The sequence below is a fragment of the Nicotiana sylvestris genome, chromosome 12 (assembly GCF_000393655.2).
Source record: "Nicotiana sylvestris chromosome 12, ASM39365v2, whole genome shotgun sequence".
NCBI classification, from domain to species: domain Eukaryota; kingdom Viridiplantae; phylum Streptophyta; class Magnoliopsida; order Solanales; family Solanaceae; genus Nicotiana; species Nicotiana sylvestris.
The window spans coordinates 94,571,841-94,594,318 of NC_091068.1; the positions used below are offsets into that span (position 1 = coordinate 94,571,841).

Here is a 22,478-nt window from a genome sequence, read left to right on the forward strand (position 1 = left end):
TAAAATCGAGTGCCAAATAAGGGAAGAACCCTAGAATAGTAAGGGAGTAATGGGAGAATCCCATTAGAACAGGGATTCCTGGGGTGTTTTGGTAAAATGTCAGCTTTAGGGCTTGACAGGGAGGGAGATAAGAGTGGTTGAGGGCGGCCGGTGGGTGGTAATGAATTAGGGTTAGGGGTGTTGATAATTAAAAGGGGGCAGGTGATTAGGAGCCGTTAATCTTCTGAGATCAACGGCCAGGATTAAATCTCTATGGTCGCGCGGGTTAATTGGACGGGTATGGGGTATTGGGCTGGTTAATGGGTTAGGTGGTATTGGGCTGGGGTAATGGGTAGGCTAGGTCCGAAATTAATTAGAAAGGGGCTAGATTTTAAAGACACAATTAAATCAGTAAAATAATTAATAAATAATAAAAAATGTTATTTGTGAATGAAAAAATGATTTAAAATAATTACTTTACATTATAAAAATATAGAAAGTTATTTTTAGATGGCGTTATATACGCATATATATATATATATATATATATATATATATATATATATATATATATATATATATATATATATATATGTGGCTATTATTGCAAAATGTGCAATTCTAGCCTTAAAAATGTAAATGTAATTATACAAATGCAATTAAAATATTTAAGTACTATATAGGCATAAATGATGAATTTAGATAATTAAATCATCATAGAAATAATATAAGAGATAGTTATTGGATATTTGTATAATAAAAAATGTAGAAATAAATTAATTTAAAGCCTTTAAAATTATAGAAGAATTATAAAAATACTTATGCATGTTTGTTAATCTAATTATAATGCATGTGCACTATTTTGAAAATATATATGCATATTTAAAATATATGAGGGAAAAATTGGGTATCAACAGCTTGCCCCTCTTTATCCGGGAAGGATGATAGAAGGTAAAGAAATAATGACCGATTTTGACCGAATGGGGTGTTTTGAAAAATATAGATCGCATCCTGGTCTCTGAGCTGCCTACATATCCCTGGTTTTACAGGAATCAGGTCATGTGTAGTTCTGGACCCGGCGACGAATGAAATCGATGGAATTGTTATAGGAATGGTTGTATGTTTTGGAAAAGGGTTCCTTTTGGGAAGGATAGTATAGGATGGGTTTATGCGGAGTTATGAATATGAATCTAAAGGGTAACGGATGTATCACAGGGCAGGTATCTGAACGGTCATAGAGTAAAGGCGAGTAATTGATGGGAGTCGATTACGTTTGAAATAATGGTAAGGTATAAATGATATGAGCGGAAACCGGAGCGAAGGTTGCTCCCGTTTAAATAACGGTTACTTCCTGGGTTACCTGCAAAACTTAAAACATGATGCATGCAAATATATAGATTACTGCAAGAATTTAAACATGATGTAAATTTCTTTCGGACCATGAAGGTTGTTTTTGGACAGTGAAGATGACGTCCTTATACCATGATGTCCCGGGCCATAAATTATGATATAAGGGATATGCAGTCCATGAAATGATGTTCTCGGGCCATGATAATGGTACCTCTGAACCATGACGCCTTTGAATAATAATGTGCAGTATTGAGAGATCCTCAGGCCATAACATGGTGTCTTCGGGCTATGAGGATGATGCCTTCGGACTATGACGCCTTTGGACAAATTGGCTATACATCAGCCTGTGAAATGCAGAGACATGATACCAAAGGTAATAATAAGACAAAGCTTAGTCTTGTGCAGAGTTTGGGGGCAGATCATAGCCCCGAGAGAAGAGGATAATGCAAGGTTTAGAATAGAGCAACACTTATGCAAAGGGAGACAATTCTTAGTCTCATAAGAAGGTAGTGCTTAGCCTTATGCAAATGGGAAGGTAGGGATTAGCCTCATGCAAGAATTGAGACATGGCTTAGTCTCATGCAAAGAGAAGGCAATGCTTAGCCTTATGCAGGTAGGGAGGCAGGGCTTAGCTTAATGCAAGAATTGAGACAGTGCTTAGTCTCATGCAAAGCGAAGGCAATGCTTAGACTTATGCAGATAGGGAGGCAGGGCCTAGCCTCATGCAAGATTTGAGACAGTGTTTAGTCTCATGCAGAGACATATAACAAGTAGGAGTAGAATATTTCTTAGCTGGAGATATATTTGCATTTGGCAGTCCGGTTGTTATGAAGGTAATGATTTCAAGGCGCACGTACTTGTGGTTATTCCTTGTTCCTGTATTCAAAGAAAGATCGCGAGTTTTGTCGGGGAGGTTGGTTCGCGCCTTTGTCTGCTTGTTTTGCTTTGGAGATCCTGTTCGAGATACCTTGTAACATCTGGCTACCATGCAAATAAAGTTTTCGAAAAATATCCACTTATTTGATGAAATAGAATTATTTTAGAAAATATAGTGGTATATAATATCAATTAAATTAGATGAACTAATGACTGTGACACTTTTAGAGACATTATGGCTTTCTTTGCGTTAGAATTTTGAGGGACCTACTCAAAATTCTGCCCCAGTTTAGTAAGTGATCCTTCGGCCGTTCTGCATGTGACGAGGTTTGTTGGATCTTTTCCTGAATTTTGAGAATCCTTCTCAAAATTCATCCCTAGTTACTTTACCGATTTCTGACTATCTTACAGATGATGACATCGGATGGACTTGCTCCACAATTTTAAGGGTTCCCCTCAAGATTCTGCCCCAATTTCTGGTTCTAAGAAAATGAGGTTTTTATTAAGATGTGACCGTACCCACATGGCTGCCTACGTATCCCCTCTTAAATAGAAATCAGGTCAAGCGCAGTTCAGTTATATCAGATAGAGAAAGGTAAACAATCTAAACATAGTATCTCTTGACTGCGTCAGAATTGATAGGTTTTGGACAAACTTCTCCTCTCCATTTCTGCAAGTATGAGTGCTCCTCCTGTTAGTACCTTGTGAACCATGTAGGGCCTTTTCCAATTGGGTGAAAACTTTCATTTGGCTTCATCTTGATGTGGGAAGATTCTCTTCAGTACCAGCTACCCAGTGTGAATTATCTTGGTTTGACCCTTTTGTTGAAAGTTCTACACATTCTGTTCTAATAAAGTTGACCATGACACACTGCATTCATCCTTTTTCCATCTATGAGAGATAATTGCTCATAGAGGCTCCTTTTCCATTCTGCATCACTGAGTTCGGCTTCTTGTATGATCCTTAAAGAAGGAATTTCTACCTCGATAGAAATGACAACTTCGGTACCGTAAACCAGCAAATAGGGAGTTGCCCCGGTTGATGTGCGAACTGTGGTACGATACCCCAATAAGGAAAATGGTAACTTCGCGTTCCATTGCTTGTGATTTTCTACCATTTTCCTTAGTATCCTCTTGATGTTCTTGTGGGCAGCTTCCACGGCTCTGTTTATTGAGGCCTGTATGCTATGGAATTTTGTGCTTTATTTTGAAAGTTTCACACATGGTTTTCATCAGATCAATGTTGAGATTGGCGACATTATCAGTGATGATGGACTCAAGAACCCCGAACCGACAAACAATACGATCCCTGACAAAATCTGCGACGACTTTCTTGGTTACAACTTTGTAAGATGCAGCCTCTACCCATGTTGTGAAGTAATAGATGGCCACTAAAATGAACTTGTGCCCATTTGAAGCAGTGGGCTCGATCGGACCGATGATATCCATTCCCCAAGCAGCAAAAGGCCAAGGTGCACTTGTTGCATTGAGCTTATTTGGTGTACCCTTATCATGTCTGCATTTATCTTGCATTGATGGCATTTGTGGACATACCGGATGTAATCCGTTTCCATAGTCATCCAAAAATATCTAGCTCCGAGTATTTTCTTGGCTAGAACAAAATCGTTCATATGTGGTCCGCAGGTTCCGGCATGTATTTCCTTGAGAAATTTGGAAGCTTCTTTGGAGTCAACACACCTTAGTAATCCTAGATCAGGTGTTCTCCTATACAAAATTCCTCCGCTTCGAAAGAAATGATTGGAGTGTCTACGCAGTGTACGTTTCTGAGTATGGTTTACTTGCTCTAGGTATTCTCCTTTCTCCAAATATTCCTTGATGTCGTCGAACCATGAGTTTCCATTCATTTCTTCTACAACGTGAGCACAATAAGCAAGCTGACTATGGATCCTTACTGGAATGAGATCGATGAAATTCCTATCTGGATGTTGTACCACGGACGACAAAGTAGGCAGTGCGTCTGCGAACTCATTCTGGATTCTTGGAACATTTTTGAATTCTATTTTCGTGAACCTCTTCATCAGTTCTTGCACATGATACAGGTATGGTAGTATCTTGGTATTTTTGTAGCCCATTCTCCTTGAACTTGATGTATTGGAAGATCCGAATCACCAATTACCAGCAACTCTTGTATATTCATGTCGATGGCCAAATGAGTCTCATGATGCAAGCCTCATATTCTGCCATATTGTTGGTGCATGGAAACCTAAGCTTTGCGAATACCAGATAATGTTGACCTGTATCTGACACCAAGACCACTCCAATACCCACTCATTTGAAGTTTGCAGCTCCGTCGAAAAACATTTTCCAACCGTCGTAGGCTTTAGCAATGTCTTCTCCTACGAATGACACTTCTTCGTCAGGAAAATACATTTTTAGTGGTTCATATTCTCCTCCTATAGGGTTTTTAGCAAGATGGTCTGCTAAAGCTTGTCCTTTAACTACCTTCTGAGTTACATAGATGATATCGAACTCACTCAGCAATATTTTCCACTTGGCTAACTTCCCGGTAGGCATAGGTTTCTGAAAGATATACTTTAGAGGATCCATCCTTGATATGAGGTATGTGGTATAGGCATAGAAGTAATGACTCAATTTCTGAGTTGTCTATGTTAAAGCACAGTAAGTGCATTCTAGCAGAGAGTACTGTGCTTCATAAGGTGTGAACTTCTTACTCAAATAATATATGGCTTGCTCCTTTCTTCCTGTCTCGTCATGTTGTCGCAAAACACAACCAAAAGCCCCATCTAGTACGAACAAATAGAGTAGCAAAGATCTCCCAGGTTTCGACAGGACTAGGACTGGTGGCGTGGACAGGTATTCCTTAATTCTGTCAAAAGCCTTTTGACAATATTCAGTCTAACTGGTTGCAACATCCTTCTTCAACATTTTGAAAATTGGTTCACATATTACTGTGGACTGTGCTATGAAGCAGCTGATGTAATTGAGACATCCCAGGAAACTCATCACATCCTTCTTGTTCTTTGGTGGTGGAAATTCTTGGATAGCTTTATCGTTTGACGGATCCAACTCGATTCCTCGGTAGCTGACGATGAATCCCAATAATTTTCTAGTAGGAACCTCGAATGCACATTTTGCGAGGTTTAGTTTTAAATTGTACTTTTGTAGCCGGTCAAAGAACTTCCTCAAGTATGCTATGTGATTTGTGTCTTTCTTGACTTGATGATGATGTCGTCAGCATATACCTCTATTTCCTTGTGTATCATATCATGTAAAATGGTCATCATGGCCCTCATATAGGTGGCCCCAGCATTCTTCAGACCGGATGACATTATTTTGTAGCAGTACAGCCCCATGGTATAATGAAAGTTGTTTTTCTCTGCGTCTTCTTCGTCCATCCAAATCTGATGATAACCTGCGAAGCAATATACAAAGGATTAGAGTTCATGCTTGGCACAATTGTCGATCAGAATGTGTATATTTGGCAGTGGAAAATCGTCCTTAGGACTCTCTCTGTTTAAATCCCGATAGTCAACACACATCCTGACTTTCCCATCTTTCTTCGGAAGCGGTACGATGTTGACTAACTAGGTTGGGTACTCAACTACCCTAAGGACTTTGGCTTTGATCTACTTAGTGACTTCTTCCTTGATTTTTAGGCTCATGTCTGGTTTGAATTTTTTGAGTTTCTGCTTCATCGGCAGATATATTGGATTGATAGGCAACTTATGAGCCACTATGGATGTGCTCAGGCCGGTAATGTCATCATATGACCATGCAAATATATCCTCATATTCTTTCAGGAAATGAGTGTATTTTTTCTTTTCTGATGATAATAGGTGAATACTTATGTGAGTCTCTTTGATGGTTTCAGAATCTCCCAAATCGATTGCCTCGGTTTCGTCCAGGTTGGACTTAGGTTTGTTCTCAAAATTCTCAACTTCTCTGATAACTACCTCAGGTATTTCATCCTCTTCTTCCGAGTCACTATCCTTATGTTGCGTTTTCTCATTACATGTCACAGTCGTTGGTTCATCAAGGTAAGAAATAGTAATGTTGTAAAGGGAAAATGTAAAAGATAATAATAAATACTAAAATAACAACTCATTAATGAAATTTTGAAAAACATCAAAACCGGTACGGCTCGATGACTTGAGCAATTATTTAGAAACAAAATACGTCTTTAAAAAAATACTGGAAATATCTTAAATGTTTAATGTCTTTTAAAAATAGGTCAGGCTAATTTCCAAGCTACCCAGGAACTCAACAGGCCTGGGATGGTACGACAGTCCAATTCTTAAGAACAACTCCCTTCTCCATGGTTTGAATGGTAAGTCCTTCTTCCTCCTCCTCCTCAACTATCACATTGCAATCCATATCCTCGTCTTCTATAAACAAGTTCCTTAGCCCAGCCAAAGCTTCCTCCTCTACAGATCCCTATATTGTGTCGGCCTAGTGAAATGTCTGACTCAGATGCAGCATTGGTTGCTCGAGAGGGTAATAGGGACCACGCCATGGGCCGACCAATCATCATATTCTTGCCATGTATACTGATATCCGAGCCCAAAGGTTGTACCATGATGTTTCAACTATATCGGTTCGGTAATACCCTGAAGTGTCTTCCCAAGTTCTTAGCCGGGTTCATACCCTAACCACACCAGTATGCTTTCTATTTTGCTACTCCACCATGTATCTTTCTCAATTGCATTGACACACTCGATGCGGTGATAAGTTTCTCCACCCAACTTTCTTCTATTCTCGACAACTGGGATAGTTTGACTAGTGTAAGTGGGATTACTTCCATCTCCGTGAATGATTACATCCTGATGGTTCCATTTGAACTTCACGGCCTGGTGTAGCGTAGAAGCCACAGCTCCAGTGGCACGTATCCAAGGTCGTCCCAGTAAAATATTGTACGTAGCCGATATGTCTAATACCTGAAACTCAACATCAAACCAAGTCGGGCCCATCTACAAACAAAGGTTAATTTCCCCAATTTTGGCCCTTTGAGACCCATCAAATGCCTTCACATCCATACTCCCTACTCGTATCTCATGGAAATCTTTACCCAACCTTTTCAAAGTATTCAATGGACAAATGTTGAGGCTTGAACCCCCATCTATTAAGACTCTAGCGATGAATTTGTCCTCAAACTGTACTGTGATGTGCAGTGCCTTGTTGTGACTTAATCCTTCATGTGGTAGTTTATCTTCGTAAAAGGTGATATTGTGGCTTTCTAGTACTTGCCCTACCATATTGGTCATCTCTCTTATGGTGATGTTGTTAGGCACATAGTCTTCATTCAACACCTTTATCAGAGCATTCCTATGCGCCTCAGAATTTTGCAACAGTGACAGGATGGATATCTAGGCGGGAGTCTTGTTCAGATGATCAACGACAGAGTATTCTTTTGCTTATACTTTCCTCTAGAGATCATCTGGACCAGTTTCAATGAAAGGTTGTTTGGTAGCAGCTTCCTTACTTGTTTCTCCCAAATTTTCGGGTGTATAGATCCTTCTAGTTCTGGTCATCCCCTGTGCAGCTCCAGATTCTTCCATGTCTGCTTTTCCTTTTCTCCTAGCTTCAACAACGTAATCCCAAGGTATGGCGTTGGACTTGAAAGGTGGTATGGATGCTACCATCACAGTGAAGTGTGTGGATACTTCTACTTCAAATGGAGTTGGTGTAGTCGCAGGTGCTGTTACTTTAATTTCAAATGGGACTAATGCGGCTCTTTCAACTTTGATCGGTGGTTGTATCTATACCATAATAGGAATGAGTGTGACTGCAGCTTTTGGGTCATCACCTTCCCGAATAAGCCCAATCGACCCTTCATGATCCCATTCTTCATCAGTTTCTATCACATTTACTCTTCACCCCTATCTAGAAGGGGATTGTTGCGGACATTTGGTGCGGTTTACTTTGCTTGTATGACTTTGGTATCAATCAGGGTTTGAATTTTGTATTTCAGAGTGCTGCATTCATCAATAGTATACCCTTTCATGCCAGAACGGTACACACGTGTTTTATTTGGGTTGACCCGTTGTGAGGAGTTTTCCATGGCGACAGCGGGAATATGGGTGACATATCCGGCAGCCTTCAGTCTTTCATATAGCTGGTCAATGGGTTCAGCAATAGGGGTATATTGTCTGCACAACTTGCGATCAAAATTGGGTCTGGGTTTCTGATAGTTTTGACGGGTTAGAGGTGAATGGTAATAGGCTAGCTGGGTATTATAAGTGTGATAGGCAGCAGCGGGTTAAGAATATCTGGGAGGTGAAGGTTGGTATGTGGGTGGAGGTTTTTGGTATGTGAGTGGAGATTTTGGACCTTGGGCCACCATCACTGCCCCTACTTCTTTCTTTTTCGATATACCCCCTCACTGTAATGATTTGTTCGTAGCCTGCAATGCCTCAAAATTTGTTACCATTCCACTCTTGATCCATTCTTCAATCATTTCCCCGAGTTTGATGATGTCAGAGAATTTGTGGTTTTCGATAACCATTAACCTCTCATAGTATTATGGATCTTGGGCCCTGGCGATGAATTTGTTCATCTGCTCTTCCTCTATTGCCGGCCTGACCTTTGCATCTTCTGACCTCTATCGAGTAGCATACTCGCGGAATGTTTCTATTGGTTTCTTCTTGAGGTTCTGTATGTAGAAGACGTCTAGTGCATTCTCTGTATTAAACCTGAACCGGTCCTTGAAGTCCGATGCCATGCTTAATTAACCCATTTCTTGGGATTTTGACTGATATACCAAGATAGGGTGTCTCTATTAAGACTCCTCATGAACAGCTTCATGCGAATTCTTTCATCTTTCCTAACTCCCACAAGCTTATCACAGTATGTTTTCAAATATACCTTCGGGTCACCCGTTCCGTCAAACATCTCGAACTTAGGGGGGTTGTAACCCTCTGCCAGTTTCACGTCTGGCTGAATGCATAGATCCTTATAATTCAGACCTTCAATTTCTTTGCCTCCTTCAACACCCTGACTCGGCTTGTGAGCTTTTTGAGCTCCTCTGCCATGTTCTTAATGAAGAGGTCCTTCTCGGCGGATTTTGAAGTGTATGAGATTGGCTGAGTAGAGTGGCACAAGTTTTCCACATATATGGGATTGTTTTGGCGAGCGCCGGGGGTTAGAGTGTAGTGGTGATCATTAGTTGAATTTTGTGGATCAGGGATAGGTTGTGGGGTATTCTGAGAAGTATGGTAAGTGGTTTGCGGGTATTGAGTATGAAGATGTTGGTGTTGAGGAGGAGTGGGTATTGGTGGAGGATTAGGATTTTGGGGAGGAGTTGCATATTGATGGGGGTGTGGGAGGGTTTTGTGGACGTTGGTTTGGTGTGTTCTGAGGATGTACTGGGTTTTGAACATTTTGTTGGTTAACGTCTGGGATGTTTAGGGTGAGGGAAAGGTTTGCCAAGTTGTAGACATGCTCAAGTTCCCCTTGCAATTCTAGTATTTTCTATTCTAGCCGTAGGACCAAATCATTCTGGGCCGGAGTACTCCGACCGTCTAAATTTTCAACATTTTTCATGTGCGCAGCATTTTCTTTCCGAGTTCCACTCATATCATCCATCTTAGCTTTTCCCTTGCCTTTTGGATTACTTAGAGGAGGAGGAGGGCCTCTAGATCTGGGGTGATATGTTGACGATACCAGTGTGTGCGAACCAACCTTAGGGGATGGGAATAATCAAAATAAATAAAAATGCATAAAGGTAAACAAGTCAGTAAGGATTTTGAAAAGCATTTGTAGTATTTAAACACGTATTGTGGGAATGTAAATTTGCGTCCTAATTTGGGAAACCTCATTGTGCCCCAGGCAGGCCTAGCGATAAGTAGATTTGGAGAGATTTAATGCTGACAAATGCTTCATTTCATTAATGTAATAAATAAGATGAACCTAAAAATGACAATAAATAAATGAGTTACTAGTGGCATCTGTCTTATTACATTCGAATTCCAATGACTCAAAACAGATAAACCTAATCTACTTGGTCCAAGAGGGACCTTCCCCATATTTGACCCTCTTGGCTCCGTCAATTAAATTCCCTAGGTTGTGCATCTCCAACAGTAGGTATTCCCTCGCTAGGTGTCCTCCCTCGTTGCCCTCTCCATTTTGACAGTCTACGACATTTTCCTCATTTTCCCTTCCAGTTCCATTAGACCCTGCTCCAAATATTCCAACTTTTCTGTTGACCTTGTAGTCATTTCCCTCCACTCATTAATTGATTCCATGTCTAACTTGTGTTGTTCCAAATGCCTGGCTTCAGACTCAAGAACTCTTTTATGCTGCCTCTTATACTTCACTTGTGCTTCAGCGACCTCATCTATGACTCTGTTTCCTTGACCAATCCTAGGCTCGATCATTCCTACTATGTTATCTTCTAACCATGATGGGTAGAAGTATACATGACCGGCGTGATATTGATCTGGCTCGATGGTATCCTTTTCCACGATAATCTTCAAATGTCACATGTGATGTGCCTCACATTTGTATGGAATGGTGTCATCCTGAAAATCTGCTCAGTAATGACTCATTTTGGAGACTCGTGGTATGACTTGTTTTCTACCAGCTTGTCTCATGACCCTGATAGGAACATAGGGATGTATTCTTCTTAACCCGATCAATACCAAATGTGGAACATCCCTGGATCTGATGATGAATTCATTAGTAAGGAATCACTCGGACATCCAGTGAACCTAGTCCTCGGTCAAATTGCTGAAAAATTATGCCCATTCTGTAGCATTCTCTGGTTGTGCAAATCTGTCTAGATAAAGGTCATTCTTTTAGGATGGTGGAAAGCTATGTGATCTTTCCATGGTCTCCGTAGAAACTCTTAGTGGTATTGACCCCTTTGAAGATGTTCTAACAACCAAATCTGCAGTAGTAAGTTACAACCCTCAAAATGTTTGAACCTTTTCTTGCAATGATCCAAAGCCTGGTATATGTCTGCTACAATCATTAGAACAATAGCATAGGTTTGTCCCTCAATTCCCTCCATTAAATCTTTGGTTACCATGGACAACCTGGTGTGAATTCTATCCCCTTGGCTTGGAAACACTATCATACCCAGAAAGTAGACGATGAATACAAAAACCATACGATGAGTCCAACCCAGGAAAGTGATGGAGAATTCATCATATCGTTCATAGAGGAAGTCGAAGGGTATATAGGACTTCTTCAGGCACTCCAAGTCATCATTCTTTCTCAGACCCATCATCTTCAGAAACCCCCTAGTAGTGCGGTTTTCCGGTACTACTAAGCTGGGACTATCCCATGGTAATCCAGTGAATCCTCTTACTTCCTCCAAAAGAGGAGTCATTTCTATATTGCCAAAACAGAATACAGCTCTTTCCCTGTCCCAGAACATATTAGCAGCCTCGATCAGCATGGTGTTTGGTTGGATATCCAATAAGGAAAGTAAATTTTCAAGAACCCTTTTCACGTGATTTTTGTCGCTCGGCGAAAGATTTTCCCATCAATCTAACAACAACGGTGGTATACTTCGGACCATGCCGAACTTGGGAACTTCGTGCCTCATTTTCTGCAAAAATAAATAGAGTTAGACCCTTGCCCCCTCTGGATTCGACTACTTACACATTAACGATTAGCATGTCGGCATTTATCTCTCCAAATAATGCATATATCGTGATTGCGCCCGTTGGGATTATGGAAATCTCGGTGGACTTTGGACAAGGCTTTCTTAGAGGGTTATTATACGGACAATATATTAACCTAGGCTAGGTTAAATCATGATGCATGTACAGTTATTATCAGAGTAAGGTTTCTATAGAAGTCTAGATTGGTACCCTCAAGCGGACAACTTGAGAGGGAAAGGTACGGAACCGTCGACTGCACCATTGATGGAATAGTGTTACCGCAAATAAGCCTTTCCAAATTTAAAGGGTGATTTTAGGAAGAGCGGAAACACTCATCAATCGCCGCTATAGTATTAGTACGCACGAGTGGAATATGAGGTTGAGCATGAAGTTATGCAAAAGAAAATGACATGTTGCCAAGTATTTGCACGATGAATAATAATAAAATGCGGTATTTAATAATTGTAAAGACATCTAATAAAGAAAAACAAGGAAACGAGTCAGTTTCTATAGTAAAAAGAGATAAAACATGGAAGAGAAATCATAAATGAATGAAGATAGGCAAATAAATTCACATAGAGTGGGAAGGGGAAGGGGTGTGAAAGTATTAACGAAATAATATAGACATGCTTAAAGACTAATTCACAAACAATTTCGCTATTGTAAAAGCCTAAAGATATCCCCAGCAGAGTCGCTATGCTATCGCGCCCATTTTTCTTGTGAAATTGGGTTTCAACATTTCTGGGACAACTCTTTTTTTGAGAGGGTAGGGAATTGGAATTGAAAGAGTCGTCACCTAATGTATTAAAGTGCATTAGGACACCTAGGGAAGATAACTCATGTTGTACCAGTTATATCACCAGAGATCGGGTAAGGGCTCGAAATTACCTTAAGGAAAAGGTGTTAGGCACCCCTCGAGATCCACAACGGTGGGTCCCGACTGAACTTAAATTAAGCAAATTAGTCTAAAAAAGTAAGAAACCAATTTGGACAAATATAATATTCAATTTATTTTAAGCTAGAGTATGGGAGGGTAGTCCTAAGTTTTTTAGCCTATAGGATCATTCCATGTAATACTTCGTAACTCCCTCAAGTCGGGGTGTTACTCATAGCATTAGCGCACGAACTATCATCTTCTTACTACCCAATTACTATCTTTATGTTTCTACTTAAGTGTTCTAGTAGTTTCTAGCTCGTTCCTTATGCGTGCATTACCCGTCCCTTACCTATGGCCCTAGAGGTATTAGGACCTCTATTTGGGATGGTTCTAGACTAACCTATGTTACTTAAAAATGTGAAATCTAGGAGACAAACAAAATCAAATAGGACTTTCAAATAAAGAACAAGCATGGGCTCACATTGACCTCCACACATAGACAAAAAAAGCATGCAATTGAATCAGCAAACTTTATTAACCTTGGAATCCTATAGGCAGGATATCTATGTGAGAAAACAAAGTGCAGAGACAGCTTTGTTAAGGCGAGCATTAAGACCTATTTGTTTTTCTACTGATTTTATTCAACATGAATCTGGGCATTTCAGGTAGTAGTATGTCACAATTATAAACCCAGAATCCTACAGATATATTGCTTAAGTGATTAACAATAGTGAATGAATTCAGGATCGATTCACAGAATCCTAAAGGCATAATTTCTACAAGCTTGTTAATTATAGACATGGTTTCTAAGCGTAGCACTAATTTTGACTTGCAGGGATAGATTTTATTCCCTTTTAATCCTATAGGCATGATTTCTAATTACTGAATTGACTTAAACCTTATAGGCATGATTTCTAAATTTTAAATTGATTTTAGTCCTATATGCATGATATCTATTGATGGATTGATTCAAACCCTATAGGCAGGATTTCTAGGTTTGAATGGATTTAAATCCTATAGGCATGATATCTATCAATTGTATACGGGCAAAAATTAAACAGATTGCCAGGAAGGACAGTTAATTCAAATAACAAGATCCTATAAGCAGGCTTGCTAATGCACATTTGTTGGAAACATGTAAAGATCCTATGAGCGGGATTTCTAATATACAGAATTAAATGAAAGTCCTATAATCAGGATTTCTAGTATGTCAATGTAAAAAACAGAAAATGATCATGAAAGCCCTAAAGGCAGGATGTCTAAACACAGTATATAACTCACACAGTTTTCAATTAAACAAACAGAATTGACAGCATAATTAGATCCTATAGGCAGGATTCTACCCAGATTTAACAAAAGATATAAGAAAAAAACCCCAGCTTTACTAAATTTCCCCGAATCTATCATTACAAAGTTATTACAGTCCAAAATAACAAACGAATTACGTAATAATAACGAGACACTATAGGGAGCCTTCATCGGCCCAAGTAAACTTGGGAACCAGGCAATCCCACATAACAACTTTGAAGCATAGCAGTGATTCATCCACAACACATTAGAACCAGACTTCCAGTTTGTCAAAGTTCCCAAGGGCCTCTAGGACCCTGGTCAATGATCACAATAAAACCATACATTCAGAAAAGAGTTCATGAGAGATTAGAAAACCAGCCCCCAGTGCGTCATTATTCAAAGGAGTCTCATGTAGACCCTAGATAGTGCTCACACTAGGGTGTTTGAGCACCTAAGGGACTAAGAGTATATAAAAGAGAGAATGGGCCGGTTATAAAAATAGTTGGATCTCAGAAGAAACAGGTTTCAGAACATAGAGTTGCCGGCAGAACTGCACCAAGGAAACATACAGAATTCATGCTTAAACACATAATTCAAATAAGTTGAAGTCTAGTTAAGCTAAATACTCATGCTAGTACTTAAGACAATCATGGCTTAATCACATAAACAATTAGGCAAAAACATTTGAGTTGACCAGACATGTTAATTAAATAGACAGGACACATGAGTTACGCAACAAGCCAGCCGATTACATGTCTATAGTGTGCAAAGTTCAGAACAGGTATAGAATTAACAAACAGTGCATGAGACAACTTAAACCTTAGGCTTAACTATGGAAAGGATTCATATTATTCAAAATAACTTAGTCTTAAGTTAACAGTGTTACTAAATAAGATCATATAATCATATAAAAGACAGAGTCTTGCTGGGAATTGAAACAAACTAGTCAAGCAAAGCATAAAGAATAAAATTGCAAAGGTTAGGGCATACCAGTTAAGTAAAAAAATAAGCAAGCAGGGAAATCCCAGAATAAGTTGGCCTTGGCTTTCAACCGGCCAAAATCAAGAGATACTTAGCACAGAAATCAGAACACCAGAGAGAGCTTAAGTTTTTTAGTGAGAAATATGAGAGTTCGAGTCTAGTCTTTAAAGGGAAAAGGGGGAAGGGTTTTAATGGTACTCAACTAGATAGACAACTAAGGTAATAATTCAAACACACACAAGTAAGGAATGAAAATAGAAGTAGAATCAATTTAAGTCGGATTCAATCAATTAGCAGAACATAACCGCGTGTAATCAGGCGAGTACTATTTAGACTAAGATACGGAATCAATCAATAGTCAAGTACCAGATCAAATAATGTAAAAAAATAATGAGAACAGGTAAATCGAACAGAATAAGGAAATATCAGTACCATACAAGAAAGGAAAGACTAAAATCTCAGTAAAGATTCAAAACCCCTAATTTTGGGGTAAGTAAAATTAGTCAACAATTAACGGCAAGAGCTAAAGATGCATAGAGGCGGATAGCCAGAAACATTAAAGGAAAAACAATTGAATAACAAAAACCCTAAATTTAATGTAAGTAAGAATAGGAAGAAATACAAAAGAGCTCTAATAAAAATGCACGAAGACATATAGATGGAAATAATTAAAGGTTGAACCATATTTGTTGGATTTTGAAGAATCAAAACCCCTAATATTTAGGGTAAGTAAAATCAGCATAAATAACCAAAGGAAAACTATAATAAAGATGCACAGAATAGATATACGGAAACACTAAAGGGAAAATATTTAGATAATATAAAATCACTTTAGATCTGGAAAGTTTTGGGTGAAACACCAAATAAGCCAGAATAAAAGAGAATAACATATATTTGTACCGAATAAACATATATAAGAGTTTATTAAAGGAAACTCATAATCGAATCAGTTTTAATCGAGTAAAAGAAAGGATTTGAAACCTTAGATTTAAGTAAATCACAGAATCAGTAAAAAAATCAACAGACCTATAAATAACAGAGCAAATATAGATGAAGAATATGTTTAGAAGACAGAGTTTGAACCAGATTTGGTTCAAATTAGACAGGATTTCAAACCCTAACCTTTAGGGCTTAGCGAATCAAGAGAGATATGAGAGAATTATTACAAATAACGTGCTTGGACTTGAGATTGTCCAGATTAAAAGGGCAAACACGGATTTAGACGGAACCAAATTGGGGTACTTGCCATATTTAGTCAAGTACCTAATTTATTCTAGAATCGAGTGCCAAATAAAGGAACAACCCTAGAATGGTAAGGGAGTAATGGGAGAATCCACTTAGAACAGGGATTCTTGGGGTGTTTGGGTGAGACGGCGACTTTAGGGTTTGACAGGGAGGGATATGAGAGTGTTTGAGGGCGGCGGGTGGGTGGTAATGAATTAGGGTTAGGGGTGTTGATTAATTAAAAGGGTGGCAGGTGAATAGGAGCCGTTGATCTTCTGAGATCAACAGCCAGGATTAAATCTCTATGGCCGAGCACGTTAATTGGACGGGTATGGATACTGGGTTAGGAAGGGTATGAGGTATTGGGCTGGTTAATGGGTTAGGTTGTATTGGGCTGGGGTAATGGGTAGGCTAGGTCCGCAATTAATTAGAAAGGGGCTAGATTTTAAATACCCAATTAAATCAGTAAAATAATTAATAAATAATAAAAAATGTTATTTGTGCATGAAAAAATGATTTAAAACAATTGCTTAGCAATATTAAAATATAGAAAGTCATTTTTATGTAAATAATGTAATCATGCATATATATGGGCTATTATTGCAAAATGTGCAATTCTAGCCTTAAAAATGTAAATGTAATTATAAAAATACAATTTAAATATTTAAACACTATATGGGCATACATAATGAATTTAGATGACTAAAACATCATAAAGATAATGTGAGAGATAATTATTGGATATTTGTATAATAAAAAATGCAGAAATAAATTGATTTAAAGCCTTTAAAATTATAGAAAAATTATAAAAACAGTTGTGCATGTTTGTAAATCTAATAATAATGCATGTGCACTATTTTGAAAATATTTATGCATATTTAAAATATATGCGGGATAAATTGGGTATCAACATTTGTCCTTTTCAATTGCATTGACGCGCTCAATGCGATGATATGCTTCTCCACCCAGGTTCCTCCTATTCTCGATGACTGGAACTGTTTGATTGGTGTAGATGGGGTTACTCCTGTCTCCATGGATGATCACTTCCTGATGATTCCATTCAAACTTCACAGCCTGATGCAGAGTAGAAGCTACGGCCCCAGCAGCATGTATCCAGGGTCGTCCCAATAGTAAATTGTAGGTAGCGGATGTATCCAACACTTGGAACTCAACATCGAACCAGGTCAGACCCATTTCTAAGCTAAGGTTGATTTATCCAATTGTGGCCCTTTGAGATCCATCAAATGCTTTCAAATTCATACTTCCTGCTCGTATCTCGTGCAGACCTTTACCCAGCCTTTTAAGAGTAATCAACGGACATATGTTGGGACTTGAACCCCCATCTATCAGGACCCTAGCGATGAATTTGTCCTCAAATTGCACTGTGATATGTAGTGCCCTTTTGTGACTTAGTCCTTCCAGTGGCAACTCATCTTCATGAAAAGTGATTTTGTGGCTTTCCAACACTTGCTCGACCATGTTGGCCATTTCCTAACTGGTAATGCTGGGCTTCACTCAGCACCTTCATCAGGGCATTTCTATGTGTCTCGGAGTTTCGCAGCAGTAATAAAATGGAAATCTGGGCAGGAGTTTTATTCAAATGATTGACCAAAGAGTATTCTCTTGGTTGCACCTTCCTCCAAAGGTCATCAGGGCCAGTCTCAACGACAGGCGGCTTAGATGTAGTTTCTTTGCTTGTTCCTCCCAAATGCTCGGGTGTATAAACCCTACCGGTTCTAGTCATGCCTTATGCTGCACCTTTTTCTTCCACTTTCGCTTTTCCTTTCCTTCTTGCCTCCGCGACATAATCCCATGGTACATCTTTAGACTGGTAAGATGCAATAGGTGCTACCATCACAGTGAAGGGTGTGGTTACCTCAACTTCAAACGACGCTGGTGCGGCTACTTCAACTTCAATTGGTGCCTGGATTTTCACTACAATAGGTGTGAGGGTGATTGGAGATTTTTTAGGATCATCCCCTCATGAATGAGTCCAACTAACCCTTCCGCATCCCATTCTTCATCGATCTTTATCACATTTACTCCGTCACCTCTGTGATCTAGAGAGGATTGTTACGAACATTAGGTGTAGTCTCCTTTGCCTATATGACTTTAGTGTCAATTAATGTCTGGATCTGTCCTTCAGAGTGCGACATTCATCAATGGTTTGACCTTTCATGCCCGAGTGATACGAACATGTCTTGTTTGGGTTAATGCACTGAGAAGAGTTTTCCATAGCAACAGCAGGGATGGGAGTGACATAACCGGCAGCCTTTAGTCTCTCGTAAAGTTTATCTATGGGTTCAGCAATCGGGGTGTATTGTATGGGTGGTCTGCAGTTAAAATTGGTCTAAGTTTTTTATAATCTTGGTGGGCTGGTGGTGGTGAGTGGTAATATGCAGGTTGGGTGTCATAAGTGTGGTAGGTGGCAGCAGGTTGTTGGTATCTAGGGGGTGAAGGTTGGTATGTGGGTGGAAGTATTTGGTATATGAGAGGAAACTTCGGACCATTAGCTACCATTACTACACCAACTTTTTTCTTCTTAGAGATACCTCCCGAATGCAAACCTTTATTTGTGGTTTGGAGTGATTCAAAATTTGTCACCATTCCACTCTTAATTCCTTCTTCTATTCTTTCTCCCAACTTGATGATGTCAGAGAACTTATGGTTTTCTATAACCATCAACCTTTTATAGTATTGTGGGTCTTGAGCTCTGACAAAGAACTTCTTCATCTGTTCTTCTTCAAGTGTCGGTCTTACTTTCACAGCTTCAGACCTCCATCGAGTAGCATACTCGCGGAAGGTTTTTTGTTGTTTTCTTTTAGAGATTCTAAACGTATAAAACTTCTGGTGCATTTTCTGTGTTGAACCTGAATTGATCCATGAAGTATGACGCCATGCTCACCCAATTAACCTACTTGTTTGGGTTCTGACTGATATACCAAGACAAAGCATCTCCAGTGAGGCTCCTCATGAACAATTTCATACGGATTCATTCATCTTTGCCAACTCCTACCAGTTTGTCACAATATGTCCTTAAATGTACCTTTGGATCACCAGTTTCGTCGAACATTTTGAACTTGAGAGGTTTTTAACCCTCCGGCAGTTCTACTTCCGGTTGAATGCACAAATCTTCATAATTTAAACCTTCAATGCCCTTACCACCTTCAACACTCTGAACTCTTCCAGTGAGCTTCTTGAGTTCTTCCGCCATGATCTTAATGAACAGGTCTTTCTTGGTGGACTCTGGTATATATAAGGTTTGTTCTGGGGTGTGGGGTATAGTTTTCACGTATATGGGATTGCTTTTGTGGACTCCGGGAATCTGGGCATAATGGTGGTAATTGGTTGAGTTTTGGGGATCAAGAGTAGGTTGCAGTGCATTCTGAAGAGTGTGGTATATGGTCATTCTTGGGTATTGTGTCGATGATGATGGTGTTGTTGAGGAGTAGGTACAGTTGGAGGGTTTTGGTTCTGAGGAGATGTGGTGTATTAATGTGGTGTGGGAGGATTTGGTGGTGGGTTTTGATTCTGTACGTTTTGTGGAGGTGTCGGGTTTTAGCCGATTGTGTTTTGCTGGATGATATCGGGGACATTTAGGGTGAGGTAAAGGTTTGCCAAGTTCCGAACCTGCTCAAGTTCTCGTTGTAACTCTAGTATTTTCTGTTCCAGGCACAGGACCAATTCATTATGTGTTGGAGTGCTCCGACCATCCAAAGTCTTAACGTTTTCTGCATTGTCCTTTCTAATACCACTTAAATTGTCCATATTTCCTTTCCCTTTGCTTCTGCTTTTAGGATCACTTGGTGGATGAGGAGGTGGAGGACCTCTAGATCTAGTATGATATGTGGACGATGCTAGTATGCACGAACCAACCTTGGGGAATGAGAATAATCAAAACAAAGGAAAATAAAAGGTAACCAAGTCAGTAAGGGGTATTGAAAGAATGTTTGCAATATTGAACATGCTTTGCAAAATAAATTCGCGTCCTAAAACCTCATTGTGCCCGAGGTAGTCCTAGCAACACATAGACTTGGAGAAATAGATGCCAATAATTGCGTCATTTCATTAATGTGAAAATGAATCAAATTTTTACTAAAAATGACAATAATAAGAAAGTTGCTAATGGCATATGCCTTATTACAATCGAAATCTAAACTAAACTACAAATTAGTAAAACGAAATTTCCCTAATCTACTCAGTCCCTGAAGGACCTCCTCCGTGCTTGGCTCTTTTCGCTCCATCGACCTAGCATATCCAACAATAGGTAGGCCTTTTCTAGGTGCCCTCCTTCATTACCATCCGTGTTTTGACAGCCTGAAATCCTCTTTCTGATTTTTCCTTCAAGTTCCATCAACCCTTGCTTCACATATTCCAATCTCTCTGTTGATTTAATGGCGATTTCCATCCACTCGTTGATTGCTTCCATATCCAATTTATGTTGCTCTAGATGCCTAGCTTCAGATTTGAAGACCCTTTTGCGTAACCTCCTGTACTTGACCTACGCTTTAGCAGCGTCATCTATGATCCTGTTTTTCAGATTAAATCCCAGCTTGACGTCTCCTGCTATATCGTCTACCATCCATGATCGGTAGAAGTACACATGACCGGCGTGATACCTGTCTGGCTCAATAGTATCCTTTTCCATAATGACCTTCCGATTCCACACGTATTGTGTCTCGAACATGAATGGGATGACATCCCCTATAAAGTCTGCTTTGTACTGGACCATATTGGAAACCCGAGGTATAACCTGTTTTCTCCCTGCTTGTCTCATTACCCCTTAATGGAGCATAATGATAGATTCCCCTCAACCCGATTAGTACTAGATGAGTAGTCTCTCTTGGCCTAATGATGAACTCACTACTAGGAAACCATTCGAACATCCAATGTACCTGCTCGTCCGTCAGATTGTTGAACAAGCGCACCCAGCTTACAGCATTTCCAGGTTGTGCAAACCTATCTGGGATAAATGTCATTCTCTTTGGGTGGTGTTAAGCTATGTAGTCATTCAATGGTCGACGCGGGAGCTCCGAGTGATACTTTCCTTTTTGAAAATTTTCTAATAACCAAACTTGCAGTAGCAGATTACAAACCTCGAAGTGCCCGAACCCCTATTTGCACTGATCTAGAGCGCGGTACATTTCTGCTAAGATCATGGGGATGATAGTGTAGGTTTATCCCTCAATGCCTTCCATTAGGGTCCTGGCCACCATAGCTAGATGAGTGTGGATCCTTCCCCCTTTCATCGGAAATATCTGCAACCCCAAGAAACAGACAATGAATACATAAACTCGACGGTGCGTCCAATCCAAGGAGGTAATGGTGAGTTCCTCATGATGAAGACGATATGACTTACTATGCCCGTAATGCTCATAAAGGAATTCAAATGGGATGTGCGACTTCTTCAAATAGAGCAATTCATCATTTTTCTTGAAACCTAGCATTTTCAGAAAACTACAAGGGGTGCAATTCTCTGGCACTAATACCCTGGACTATCCCACGGCAGCTTAGCGAAACCTCCTATTTCCTCTAAGAGAGGGGTAATTTCTATGTCACCGAAGCAGAAGACATCCCTTTTCTCATCCCAAACATAGTAGCGGTCTCAATCAATGCTTTATTCGGTCGGATGTCTAACAAAGAAGGCATATTACCAAGGACCCTTCTCACATGATTCTTGTCACTAGGAGCGAGATTTTTCCACCAATCCAACAGCAGAGGTGGGATGTTCTGGACCATGCCGAACCTGGGGACTTCGTGCTTCATTTTTTTCAAACAAATAGTGTTAGCCCTTTCCCCCCTCCAAATTCGACTATTTACACACTAATGATCAACATATTGACATATTTTCTCCAAGTAATGCACATAATATGATGGTGTCTATTGGGATTGTGGAAATCCTGTCGGACTTTGGACAAGGCTTATCTTAGCGGGATATCACGTTGACAACGTTCTAACCCGTACTAGGTTTAACATGATGCATGTACATTTGATATTGGAATAAGATTTCTGGAATGGCCTAGACTGGCACTCTCAAGTGGACAACTTGAGAGGGAAAGGCACGGGACCATCGACTGCACCGCTGATCGATTAGTCTACTGCAAATAAGCCTTTTCGATTTAAAGGGTAATTTTGGAGGAGCATGGACACTCATCAAGAGCCGCTATGTTATTAATTAGCATGAATGGAGTATGATGTGTAGCATGTTTTATGCAGAGATAATAACACGTTGCCAAGTATTTGCAGGATAAATATGTGGAAAGCGGTAAATACAGTTTCAAGGTAAAACATGAAAGGCACAAGAGAAAGACAAAG

The 22,478-nt window shown here is 39.7% G+C and overlaps 1 protein-coding gene across 1 annotated transcript; it reads right to left on the reverse strand.

Moving 5' to 3' along the window:
* Positions 1 to 3,389: 3,389 nt before the first annotated feature.
* LOC138883395 (uncharacterized) lies at positions 3,390 to 3,746 on the reverse strand. Its single transcript, XM_070164078.1, has one exon. The coding sequence runs from the start codon at positions 3,744 to 3,746 to the stop codon at positions 3,390 to 3,392; it is 357 nt and encodes a 118-aa protein (XP_070020179.1).
* Between the last annotated feature and the right edge of the window lie 18,732 nt (positions 3,747 to 22,478).